The 12,737-nt window shown below is 45.9% G+C and overlaps 1 protein-coding gene across 3 annotated transcripts; it reads left to right on the top strand.

Moving 5' to 3' along the window:
• Nucleotides 1–270: 270 nt before the first annotated feature.
• On the top strand, nucleotides 271–11,972 carry Msl1 (MSL complex subunit 1). Of its 3 annotated transcripts, none has more exons than XM_075990810.1 (9): nucleotides 271–1,183; nucleotides 3,751–3,974; nucleotides 4,664–5,046; nucleotides 6,922–6,969; nucleotides 7,412–7,476; nucleotides 8,296–8,363; nucleotides 8,682–8,806; nucleotides 9,183–9,255; nucleotides 9,487–11,972. In XM_075990810.1, exons 1-9 carry the CDS (start codon nucleotides 416–418, stop codon nucleotides 9,575–9,577), a joined length of 1,845 nt encoding a protein of 614 aa, XP_075846925.1. In that variant the 5' UTR covers nucleotides 271–415; the 3' UTR covers nucleotides 9,578–11,972. The 3 variants fall into 3 exon arrangements, with proteins under 3 accessions (XP_075846925.1, XP_075846926.1, XP_075846927.1); XM_075990812.1 differs by lacking the exon at nucleotides 271–1,183 and adding an exon at nucleotides 2,647–2,741; XM_075990811.1 differs by lacking the exon at nucleotides 6,922–6,969.
• The last annotated feature ends 765 nt before the right edge of the window (nucleotides 11,973–12,737 follow it).

The raw sequence follows: 12,737 nt of genomic DNA, 5'->3' as shown, positions 1-12,737 counted from the left end.
GCGGCTGAGGCGAGCTCCGGGGCGGGGGGCCGGGGCGGGGAAGGGGGGGTGCGGGGTGGGGAGACGAGGCGGGCCCGGCCGGGCCAGGGGGGGCCGAAGCGAGCTCCGGGGATGAGCTCGGGGGCGGCTGGGTGCGAGCTCCTGCCTCTGCGGCGAAGGCGACGGTGGCGGCAGCAGAGGCGGCGGCGAGGCCCCCATGGGTCGGCGGCGGGCCTCAGCCGCGGCCTCCACTTCTCCGCTCGCCGGCGGGATGGCGCCCGGGCCTCGGAGAAGCCGCGTTAGCGGAGGCCTGCGGCCGCTCTGCTGAGACAAGCCCGCCAAACTCCCCTCCCCCTCCTCCGTCCTCGACCCCCCGCACCTCGCCCCTTCCCCACCCCCTCCTCCGTCTCGGTCCCCCGCGCCGCTCCGGACCACTATGACCATGAGATCCGCAGTGTTCAAGGCAGCCGCGGCTCCTGCCGGCGGCAACCCCGAGCAGCGACTGGACTACGAGCGGGCTGCGGCGCTGGGCGGGCCCGAGGACGAGTCCGGGGCAGCCGAAGCCCACTTCCTCCCCCGGCATCGTAAGCTCAAGGAGCCGGGGCCCCCGCTGGCCTCCTCCCAGGGCGGGAGTCCCGCGCCCTCTCCAGCCGGCTGCGGCGGCAAGGGCCGGGGTTTGTTACTCCCGGCCGGGGCGGCCCCCGGGCAGCAGGAAGAGAGCTGGGGCGGTTCGGTGCCCTTGCCCTGTCCGCCCCCAGCTACCAAACAAGCCGGCATCGGCGGGGAGCCAGTCGCAGCCGGCGCCGGCTGCAGCCCCCGGCCCAAGTATCAGGCGGTGCTGCCCATTCAGACGGGCTCTCTCGTGGCGGCGGCCAAAGAGCCTACGCCCTGGGCTGGGGACAAGGGTGGGGCGGCTCCCCCGGCTGCCACCGCCTCGGACCCGGCGGGACCCCCACCACTACCTCTGCCCGGGCCGCCACCCCTCGCGCCCACCGCCACTGCCGGGACCCTGGCGGCCAGCGAGGGCAGATGGAAGAGTATGAGGAAGAGCCCTCTCGGGGGTGGCGGCGGCTCGGGAGCCTCCAGTCAGGCCGCCTGCCTCAAACAGATCCTTCTGCTGCAATTGGACCTCATCGAGCAGCAGCAGCAGCAGCTGCAGGCCAAGGAAAAAGAGATCGAGGAGCTGAAGTCCGAGAGAGACACGGTACGGGATGGGTTAATCTGCATCAGGGATGGGGAGCGCGTTGTGCGCATGCTCGGGAGAAGGGGGGCTGTAGGAGGCAGAGGTCCCCGCTTGGTTAGGGTTAGAGGAAGTTGGCCACCAGCGAAGGAGTGCTTTAGATGCTGGGTGGTTAGGAGCCTGGCTCACTGACACGTTGGGGCGGAGGGAAAGGGTTAAAGGGCGGCATTCAGTGTGTGTGTGTGTGTGTGTGTGTGTGTGTGTGTGTGTGGTGGAGGAGGCTTCGGTAGCCAAAGGGTTAATTTAAAATGACAGTCCCAGACTTGTGGGAAAGCCGTTTAGAGTGGGCAAAGACCGATTTATGAGGGGTTAAAATGATAGGGTGGGGTGCAGATGTGACGGCTGCATAGAAGGGGTTAAAGAGCTGTTGCGCTGGAAATGCACTGTAGAGGACGGGGACATAACAGCTGTTGCTTCGGCCAGTGCTGCAGCATCTTTAGACACGAGGGTCGTCGTAGGTCTGTTAGTCGGTAGAGGGTAAAAGATGGGTTACATGGAGTCTTAGTTTAGCTTTCCTAAATGGTGTTTTCTAAATGGGAATCACTGCCTTTGATTTCAGGTAGTTTTTTAGTAGATACCTGAGTTATAAATCATGACCCACTGACCGAGTCTCTTGAATAAGCTTGAAGATTTTGAGACATGAGCTTATTCAATGTATTCAGCAGATCCTTCACCTCCCAGACCGGCTTTAGAATCTTTAGGTAGTGGAGAAGTCGTTTGTTATTTCTTTGTACTTCGAAGGCTTGTTCTCACTGCTCAGCAGTCTTGGGCACCTCCATGTTAAGCACACTCCCTCACACACAGGGAAACTGGTGTGGTGGGTATTGCTGTGCAGCATACCTTCAGCCGCCTAAGAATAAACATGGTTTCTACAGTTGTGTTCAGGCTGCAGCTCTCTTTTAAGGCTGAGCATGGGAGCAGAATTCCTCATTTTGTTTGTTTTCTAAATGAATCAGTCCCTGATTGGAGATTGCATTCTACAAGGTGGAGTGGGAGATGAGGCAGGTCTCATGGAAACTCAGTGTGGATTGTGGAAGTTCCTCAACATGGAGGTGGCACTGCTCAGCTAGGACACTGCAGTCTAGGGGTGTGATGGTCCTGTAGTTACAGCACATCACACCCTTCCTTCCATGGGGGGGGGGGGAGAGACCAGTAAAGAAGAAACCAAGACTGTGTCACCCACAAACAAGGTTAAATAATGCTAAGGCTGTGAATCAGAACAGAAGACGACATGAGAGAATGGCTAACTAGGGGGACACTGCTGATGGTGGAGATTTTTGCTGAGTTCCTGAAGTAATGTCCCCTTTATAGGCTTTTCAAGGTAGGAGAAAGTGGGGTGAGTTAAGGATAAAGTACTTTGCTTTCACTGCTTCTCTTATGTGCTGCAGTGGTCTTAGCATTGCTTAAGTCTGTTTCTCTTATTCCAGTTATTGTTTGGCCTCTTCTGAAATCTATGCAATGGATGTAATAAAGGCAGCATTAATATCACTGTCAAACGCAGGCAAAATTCTTATAGTATGGTGTAAGTAGCACCTTTTTGTCAAAACTGAGTTAATGGGAAGTTTCTCATGACAATAGACTTCCATTTTGTTTGATATTTGTGGTTCTCTTTAATTAGAATGAAAGTAATTTTATTTTTTTTTTATTTTTTTTTTTTTTAAATTTATTTATTATGTATACATATTCTGTCTGCGTGTATGCCTGCAGGCCAGAAGAGGGCACCAGACCTCATTACAGATGGTTGTAAGCCACCATGTGGTTGCTGGGAATTGAACTCAGGACCTTTGGAAGAGCAGGCAATGCTCTTAACCACTGAGCCATCTCTCCAGCCCGAAAGTAATTTTAATAAATACTTAGATAAGTTACTTTTGCTGGCTCAAATGCAAAGTATAATATGTATGTCATATTTGTTGGTATTATATTAGTGGTATCTATCTATTATAATTCCTTCCAATGTAGTGTGTTTTAGAAGTACTCCCTCAGCTATGCATACAGAACATTTTGATGTAATACTGCTATCCCTAGTAAACACCCTGTGCTCCTGACTCCTTCTTACTGTACTATTTGAACATTCCATCATGTCTGGAGTTCTGGAGTAAACATAGAACAGATAGAATTTGGATAACGTTGTGACACTTGAAAAGAACACAGGGCTGAGAATGTAGCTCAGTGGTGCTCAGAGACCCTGGTTCTGTCCCTAGCATCACATACAACAGTGAAGAACATATATAAGGTTAACTTGAGGGCTGGCTGTAGCAGAGGCCTTGTTATTAAAGGGCACACTGGCCCCGCCCAGTGAAGAGGATCTTCTTTCAGAAGAGTGAGCTTAGAGTTGCCCCATGTCGCTTACCATCCAGACTAACTCCTACAATTGTCTTTTGCCTTTATTGGTTTTAAGAAAAGCAGATTCATGTCTGCCAATTCAAAGTAAAGTCCATGGCAACATGCAGAAGATTGCTGAGTCCCAAATGGGGCTAAGTACTTAGGTTTAACTTCTGTGTGTAAGTCTGCATCTTGTCACTTTCTTTTAGCTCCTTGCTCGGATTGAACGTATGGAAAGGCGGATGCAGTTGGTAAAGAGGGATAACGAGAAAGAAAGGCACAAGCTGTTTCAGGGCTATGAAACTGAAGAGAGAGAGGAAATAGAGTTGTCTGAGAAAATTAAACTGGAGCGCCAGCCGGAGCTTTGCGAGACATCCCAGGCTCTGCCTTCCAAGCCTTTCTCATGTGGACGGAGTGGAAAGGGACACAAAAGGTGTGCTGATAACTTTATTCCAACTATCTGAATAAGACAAGGAGTTCTTGCCTGAGTGGGTAGGAATGGCTTTATAGTAACTATAGCCTGAATCGAGAAGTCTCTTATGGCTCACACCTGTAATCACAGCACTTAGGATGCTGAGGCAAGCGGATTATTGTGAGTTCAAGGCCAGCCTGGGAAACAACACCCCCCCCCCCAGGTTTCTGTGATGTTGAGAAATTGTCTTAAAACATTTTTTTGTCACAGTACTAAATACACATGCAGCTATATCTTAAAGAGAATGGGTAAAGAGTGGTGTCACCCTATTGACTCTCCTGGAGAGTAGAGAGTTAGATACTTCTTTTTCTAGACAGGGTTTCTCCGTGTAGCCCTGGCTGTCCTGGAACTCGCTCTGTAGACCAAGCTGACCTCAAACTCAGAGATCTGCCTTCCTCTGCCTCCCGAGTGCTGGGATTAAGGCGTGCGCTGCCACCACCTGACCCAGATATTCTTAAACATAGATGCTTGATCGTTTACCAAAGGCCTGTTGTGTATACTTTCAAGCATGACACTTACAGCCCTTGTCTTCCAAATGAACAGTAGATGTTTAGGTACCTGGATACTGCTCTTGCTTTCAAATATATTTTAATCTCAAATTTTATTCAAAAGTCAATTAATTTTATAACATTTTCTTTCCTACCTAATAGGAAAACCCAATTTGGAAATACAGAAAGAAAGACTCCTGTTAAAAAGCTGGCTCCTGAATTTTCAAAAGTCAAAACAAAAACTCCTAAGCACTCTCCCATTAAAGAGGAACCCTGTGGTTCCTTATCAGAAACTGTTTGTAAACGTGAATTGAGGAGCCAAGAAACCCCAGAAAAGCCCCGGTCTTCAGTGGATACCCCACCAAGACTCTCCACTCCCCAAAAGGGACCCAGCGCCCACCCCAAGGAGAAAACCTTCTCAAGTGAGATGGAAGATTTGCCGTACCTTTCCACCACAGAAATGTATTTGTGTCGTTGGCACCAGCCTCCCCCATCACCGTTACCATTACGGGAATCCTCTCCAAAGAAGGAGGAGACTGTAGCAAGTAAGGCATAGAGAACACTTGCTCTTATACCCTAGTGGTGGCGGTCAAGCTAACAAGTGTGAAATGCCTTTGGCATTTTTTAAAAAGTGCAATCAATAAAGCAGAGTTCTGTCAAGAATGAGTAAGTTAACAGCCAGAGACAGACACTGTGCAGGCATTGCAAATAGATGGAATTACAGCAAAATGTGCTCAATGTATGTGTCTGCTTACAACACTGGGAGATGTGTTTGCCAGTAAGTTGCTCATCACAAGAGCACCAGACTTGGGGGTGTAATCTCCGGCAACTTGCATGCCCTCTGAAAGAAGGGTTTTCTGTGCTATGAAATGCATAGAACTTACACTTTGCCGTGCACGACTGTTCCTGCATTGATGTTGTGTGAAACCTGGGAGGGTGGTCTTTGGGTGTTCTCAGGGGCCAATGGTAATTTTTGATTGGGGAGTCAGCTTGGGGTGGGGAATTTCACCTGGGCCTCCGTTCTCTAACTACACAAACATTTATCTGTATCTCTATGTCCCGGTCCGCGGGCAGGAGGGATCTGCCAAAGGCCAACAGTCTTATTTACCTTACTACACTTCACAAGGTTCTGAGATGCAAAGAGTTGACGTGGATTGCAGTAGCCCATTGGTTGTTGATATATTTAAATAAAATGGTCTACAAACTATTTTTCAAACAATAAGGACTATCTTGGGATATCTGAGCTGCTTGGGGAGGGGGTGGGGTTTGGGAACTTGGTCTTTATTCCTGTTTATTTTCTTAATGGCTTCCACCAGAGATGATCCCTACCTTTTATATGAACCAGTAACTGTGATGTGTCTTCAATTGTGTCGTATTAGTCTATGATAGTTACTGTGGGTGCTCTTGGGTAATGGTGGGGAAACCTTTCTTAGGCAGAGCCTCAGACCTAAGTTTCTACCCTGTGCCTTACTATAGCAGGAATGGGGATGGGAATCCATTCCAAACAAGATGTGAGCAGTCTCCAGGCTTTGTTTGGCTGTTGTGGGGAAGACAGACCAATGACCTAACCTTCATTAGGCCTCACACTTGAGTACACGAGACAGACCAGGGTTCTGCTCTAGATTCAGATACTTTTGTTGTTTCAGTCAGTTGAACAGGTTCATCTTAATAGTTAAATTTTGCTGCTACAGCAATGCTGTGTAACAATTTAGGAGAAACCGTGAAGCAACTTCCCATCCGGAATTAGGAAATGGCTTGGTCTGGAGTTCTTCTGTGTGACTGGCTGTTTTTGAAAACCCTGTCTACTCTAGTAGAACAAGTCCCAAACACATCTGAGATTGTGGGCATAACAACATGAGGGAATGTGATTGGGAGATCCCAGTCTCTTGAGGAGCCTGAGTTACGCATCAATGTGTGAACCCTTATCTTATGATGCCCCTATCTCAAGTGGAAGTCTCAATGACTTATCCTAAGAAAGCCAAAGTCTTTGTGCATGTTGTTCAGGCTGCACCAGCAAGGTAGTTTGTGTGGAGGGAGGAGGAAACTGTTTAAGAAGACTACATATGTAAGTTCTGAGAACACTGATCTATTTATTTGAAAAATAGGGTCAACTTTTACTCACCTGCCATGTTCTGAGTTTAAGGTTTGATATCCTTGGCCATCAACTGTTGCAGGGAAACCACCCTAAATAATGAAGAAAAGAAGTCGTCTCAGTGTAAAAAAAAAAGTGGTGGGCTTATTTTCTTTTCTTTTGTCTGTTGTTCCCTCTTCCCCTTCCCCAGAGAGAAATTCTCAAAAGAACAGCTCAAAAACCAAAATGGCCTCCTAGTGAGAACATGAGTGACGCTCCTCTCCTCCGCTCTGGGTATGGGCTTTTTTCTTTTTACACTGAGATGATTCTTCTTTCCTGCATTATTTAGGGTGTCTGATGCCATCAAGTGTTGCAGGCGAAACTTCAGTCTTGGCTGGTGAGTAGATTAGGAATTGCCGGCTGGGCCTGGGTGGGAATTGGTGGGATGGTGGCTGGTTGGGAGCGCCATTCTCTATCTGTTGGATATGGAAGAGCGAGAGTCCTTGGTGTTTGCTGACACTATCGTAGGCGTCCAGATGACAACGCATTTCAGTTGTTTTTCAGGAACTTCAATAGCATCCATTATGTGAATTGTCAGGTATTGGCTTAGGTCCTGAGTTTGACAGACTGCAATGGCATTTTAGGTTCTTTTATACCATAGCGAGGACACTGACTATGGCTTTGGGTGAGGCCATAGAATGGATTCCTATCACTTGGTAACTGTCTTATCTGGGGAGAGACTGCTTGTCCTAGTGAATAGTTGTATAGTTGTGTGACTTTGGATTTAAGGGTGGTTCCACCCCTCCTCTTTTTCTTTTCTTTTTCTATATTTTTTTCAGTTCCTTCTTGGAGGGACCACTCAGTAGAGCCTCTAAGGGACCCAAATCCTTCAGACATTTTGGAGGTAAGTACCAAAAACTGTTAATGAAGAGAATTGGAAACAATAGAATATAGGGTGTACAACTGGCCCTGTGGTCAGCACCTATAGTCCCAGCTATATCACTTGGTGCTCTTTTTTTTTAAATTTATTTATTTATTATGTATACAATATCTTGTCTGCATGTATGCCTGAAGGTCAGAAGAGGGCACCAGATCTCATTACAGATGGTTGTGAACCACCATGTGGTTACTGGGAATTGAACTTAGGACCTTTGGAAGAGCAGGCAATGCTCTTAACCGCTGAGCCATCTTTCCAGCCCTACTTAGCTACTCTTAAGACCAGAAAGGAACTTGAGGTTATTTACTCTATGCTTTTCATCTTATGGATGAGAAAAGTCGGTTCTAGAGTAATTAAGTCATTTTTCAAAATCAGCATTGAAATGGTGTTCCAAACTAAGGTAGATTCCATACTGAGTACAAAAGTTAGGCTGTGCCACTCAGCAACACAATCTTATGTTCCAAACTTACTTAATTATTGAAAAAGGTTATTTTGATTTCAGACTTTTAAAAGGTATAGAGGTAGGGAGAGTTTATGACCCTCACACAGGCAATTGGCATGACTTATCCTGGAAAGTTATGGGGATTAAATTTGAAATTTGGGATTTCGGAAAGAATCAGGGTAAGGACAGGAGTTTCTTTTATTGATTCTTTAGCCAGAAGGTTTATAATGTATCTATGGAACGCAGATATTTTTAGAACCTGAAGGTGAAAAATGCTATTCTCCTGAAAACTGAGTTATTTCAACATGGTCATAAGGAGCTTACCCCTGCTGTTCCTCTTCCAGAACCTAGACGACAGTGTGTTTTCAAAGAGGCATGCAAAACTGGAGCTAGATGAGAAGAGAAGAAAAAGGTAAGGACTAGACCTCCATCCTGGGAACATCTGAGCCCCAGAACTGAGACTTCCATATCGGGGAGAGTCTTAGGGCACGTGACATTCCTGTGGGGCAGTTGTCTTAACAGGCAGATACACGTGTTGGCCTTCCTCAGATGCCCTCCCTCAGTGCTGTTTTGTGTGGAACACCAGCACATAATCTGTAGTCAGTCACTTGATCCTGGGAGAGGAGTTAAGTAAGGGTCTTCTGGCATCGGAGAGTGAATTGCTTTTGTAGGACAATTTCTAGCTAAGTAGTAATGCTGGGTTTGTTTCTTTTTGTCTGGTTTTCCCCAGATGGGATATTCAGAGGATCAGGGAACAAAGAATTTTACAGCGACTGCAGCTCAGAATGTATAAAAAGAAAGGAATTCAGGAATCTGAGCCTGAGGTTACCTCATTTTTCCCTGAGCCAGATGACGGTAAGTTGTATCTAAAAATGTAGACTTTGGGGCTGGAAAGATGCCTTAGTGGTTAAGAGTGCTTCTGTTCTTGGAGAGACCAGAGTTTGGTTTCCAGCACTCACATTGGGTGGCTCAGAACTGCTTGTAACTTCAGTTGCATGGGACCTGATGCCCTCTTCTGACCTCAGAGGGCACTGCACTCACATATACAAACCCCTACCCATAAACACGAAATAAAGCGAACAAATTTACAACTGTAGGCTTTTCAAGGGAAAAGGGGTACAAATCTCAGCACAGCTGGTTCTGATGAGTAGGCTGTGTTTTGGAAGTGGTGTAGTTGTTGTTACACATTTCTGACCTCTTGCTAACACGGTCTCATGATTTTCTTCCATAGTTGAAAGTTTGATGATTACCCCCTTCTTGCCTGTTGTAGCATTTGGACGACCATTACCAAAATTAACTCCACAGTAAGTATAAAGGTTTTTTTTTTTGTTTTTCCCTTTTCAAATAGTTTATTCCTCTTTCTCAAACTCCATGGAAGCCTAGATAAAATGGGGACCTGACAAGCCAGGAAGTAGAATGCTTTTTAAGTCAGAAGTAGATGATTTGCCACTTCAGTGGTCAACTAACCATTGCTAGGCTTTGGTGCCACCTTCTCACTTTGCTGTCCTCTTTTTTTTTTTTTTCTTTTTTGCCAGGAACTTTGAGCTACCCTGGTTGGATGAACGAAGCCGTTGCAGGTTAGAGATCCAGAAGAAGCAAACACCTCACCGGACGTGTAGGAAGTAGCTGTGCTGGCAAGAACCCTGTCTTCAGATAGTTGTAGCATGCCATTCCAAGAGAATGGCCGAGACCTGTATATGTGACCTATGTCCTCATGTGTGTTACTCACTGGTAATGCCTTTCCATACTCCTTCATTTTAGTTTTGTTTTCGTCACCCTGACTTCACAAAACAAGCAAAAGAAACCTCTTGCATTGGGCTTATTTTGAATTACGGAGAGTTATTGGGACTTCTTTTTCCTTTTTGGGGAAATGAGCTCATGCACTTATCATATAGGACGGTAGATTTGGGAGTTTTAGGAGCCACTTCTGCTCACTTGCCTGTGTTAAAGGGGTACGAGGGCTCTTCATTAGCCACGTTGAAGATGGAGTGACCCCGGTCTTGTAGGAGCCGTGCCTGCCCTGACCTGTGCTTCCCTGGTGCGCCTTTTGAACAGTTTGGGTGTAGTAGATTTTACACTAAAATAAACAAAGAGACCTTATCATAAGCTTTAGGACCCAAGGAGGAATAACAGATGAAGCAAGTCACCCTCATAGAGAAAGAAATAAGACTATTGTGTGAAAGTTGGTTCTCTCAAAACTAGGCTGTGATAAAGGAGGTGGAAAGAGGTGTGTGGCTGAGCACTTTCCTAATTAATGGGTAACTGAAGTTCTTTCCCCACCCCTCAAAAAAGAAAATGTTTAGAAAAAGAGATCAGGGATGTAAGTTTCCAACTAGTTGCAGTGCTAAACAGAAACGTTGTCATTTGGGGATGGCACGCCAGCGTTTGTACAGATGTCCTTACGTCACATCACTTCTCAATACTCCTTAGTGGGGTTTCATCCTATTAGCCAAACGTGTGGGGGGGAGGGAGGGTATAGAAAGACATGCTTCCTTTGACTGGCAAATGTCTACATCTTGAAACAAAGAGTTGTACCTAATGAACCTCTGTTCGTTTTGTAAAAAATAGATTTATACATGTACCATCTTGGTTACTATCTCCTGCCTTTGTTTTGTTACCAAAAGAAAAAAAATCAGGACAGCACTCCTAGGCCACTTTGGTCTCAGTGTAAGATCCCTGTTAACTATCTGGAAGGAAAATAGAGTCGAGACCTCTGGTCTTATATATACATATATATATAGGAATTGCCTTTCATTAGTCTTCAGGACTATTGTATAAAAACAAGTAGGGGTCTAATCTCCTAGAAGGTAGGGGCTTTTATCCTTGAAGAGAGTATGTCCCCGGATTATTAGCACTTTTAGAGGAGAAGCCAAGGTATGGAGGGTGTGTGGCTGGCCCATCAGCTGAGCAGGAGAGAATGGGATTGCCATTGTGGGAAGAGAAGAAAAGTTCCTCAGGGCCTCCCACTGCTAAAGCTTTTTTTTTGAGATGTTATCTGTGCTCCCTGGGTTTGATTTTGAAAGGAATTATTCCAGCAGTACATGTAGTATTCTTGGATGATCTTGCTGCTCTCAATTCTCTTTTGTGTGTGTTTGTGTGTGGCTGTGGGTTTTCACCTGTAACCCCATCTGCTTAGGAGTGTGGTCTCTCTGTAATGGAAGCTGCTGTAAACTATTGCGGCAAGGATGTGGAGAGAAAGAGGACTTGTTCCACAGAGGCTTTCATCTCACACCTTAAGGATGAGGATATATCTAAAAAAAATTGGGCCAGATTTTTGTGTTTCTGTTTTTTGTTTTTTTTAATGAGGCAAACTGGTTAGTGCTCCTACCCTGACCTATGTTATGTTTCCTTACAATGTGCTCCTCCCAAAGGAATAACCTCAATCAGTTGCCTCTTTTCTTTGTTTCTGATCCCTCTCAGTTTCCTCTTGCTACCGTGATTTGTCAGATTCCTACTTTGGGTATGGGTTAGCAGACCTAGCCTCTCACAGAGGAGTCCTCAGATCCTGTTTTGGCTAGACTGAGAGGAATCCATGAGGTGCTATCTGGCAGGACATAAGTGGATTCTATTGCTTTGGTTCTCCTTTCCCTGAGGGCCTACTATTTTTGATGTCCTCTCCTAGATTTCCTTTGGTTTGCGTATGTTGAGGTTTGTTGAGAAGGAGGTTGAAGCAAAGTTCCAGGAGTGAAATTACAGTGTGTTACAAATGTGGGGGAAATTAGTCTTATTTTTCCCTGCATGGGATCCAGCACTGTGAAATTCAGTCTTCAGCAGAAAGTAAGGCCCTGCAGTTCTTCTAAAACATAGTTCCTTATTTCTTTCTTTAACAAAGTTTAAGCTAGTGTTAATAAATTAAAAGAGAAATGCTTGTCTCTCCACCTCAGCGTTGTTTTATGCCCATTTCATATCGTTGTCTGTGCTGTAATTCATACTTTTGATACCATTTCTGATGTGTAAAGTCGGCTGTCTTGTAAATATCTTATAAAGAGTTCAATTGTAAATAAACTATTGTGGCCGTTAATTTTTGAACTTTTGCCTCAATTTATTAGATTTGTTGGGAAACAAACATTAAAAAATTCTACTTATATATATGAAAGGTTAGAAAATAAAAGGTTATTTATCCTTAAATAAAATAGAATGACATATTACTTCCCCCTCTTAATAAGGGACTCAATCCATTTGTGTCAGAGGACAGTTATATGTTTCGCTCCTTTGTCCTGAGCCCTTCTCTACATAAATGGCAAATTACAAAGCTCACGTGTCCTCAACGTCTGATACATCACTTCTCCTGGATAACAAACCAGACGAATGAGGTCCAGATCTGTTTAACTGTGTCTTCCACACATCTTTTTCTGGGTGATTGAAAACCCTCACTGTAGCGTGAACCCCTTGGTCCTTGTGTGACTAGAGTGATGGGAAAAGATGTCCCTTCTCTCACAGTTCCTCTCGTAAGATGTCTACTGTCCCAGACATCTGCTCATGCTCAACATCCAGTTCTTACTGCTGCTTCTCACAGCCAGGACAGCTTAGCTTACATGAGACCCTGTCTCAAAAGAAAGCTGACCCAAGCAGGGTGCGGTGGTGCACACCTGTAATCCTAGCACCTGGGGAGGAGTGGGAAAAGACCAGCCTGAGGTCAGGCTGGGGGATAGAGTGGACTAAAGGACAGTGGCAGACTATCCTTTTCCTTATTTAGACACTACCCTGGCGGTCCTACTCATTGGTTTAGCTTGTGATGGATATTATTAAGTCATGCGTCCTCCATTTTGAATCAAGGCAGTTGGTT

Source organism: Microtus pennsylvanicus, chromosome 11 (assembly GCF_037038515.1).
Source record: "Microtus pennsylvanicus isolate mMicPen1 chromosome 11, mMicPen1.hap1, whole genome shotgun sequence".
Lineage (NCBI taxonomy): Eukaryota > Metazoa > Chordata > Mammalia > Rodentia > Cricetidae > Microtus > Microtus pennsylvanicus.
Note: the sequence above shows the minus strand (reverse complement) of the source record. Positions and strands in the feature narration are given on the sequence as shown.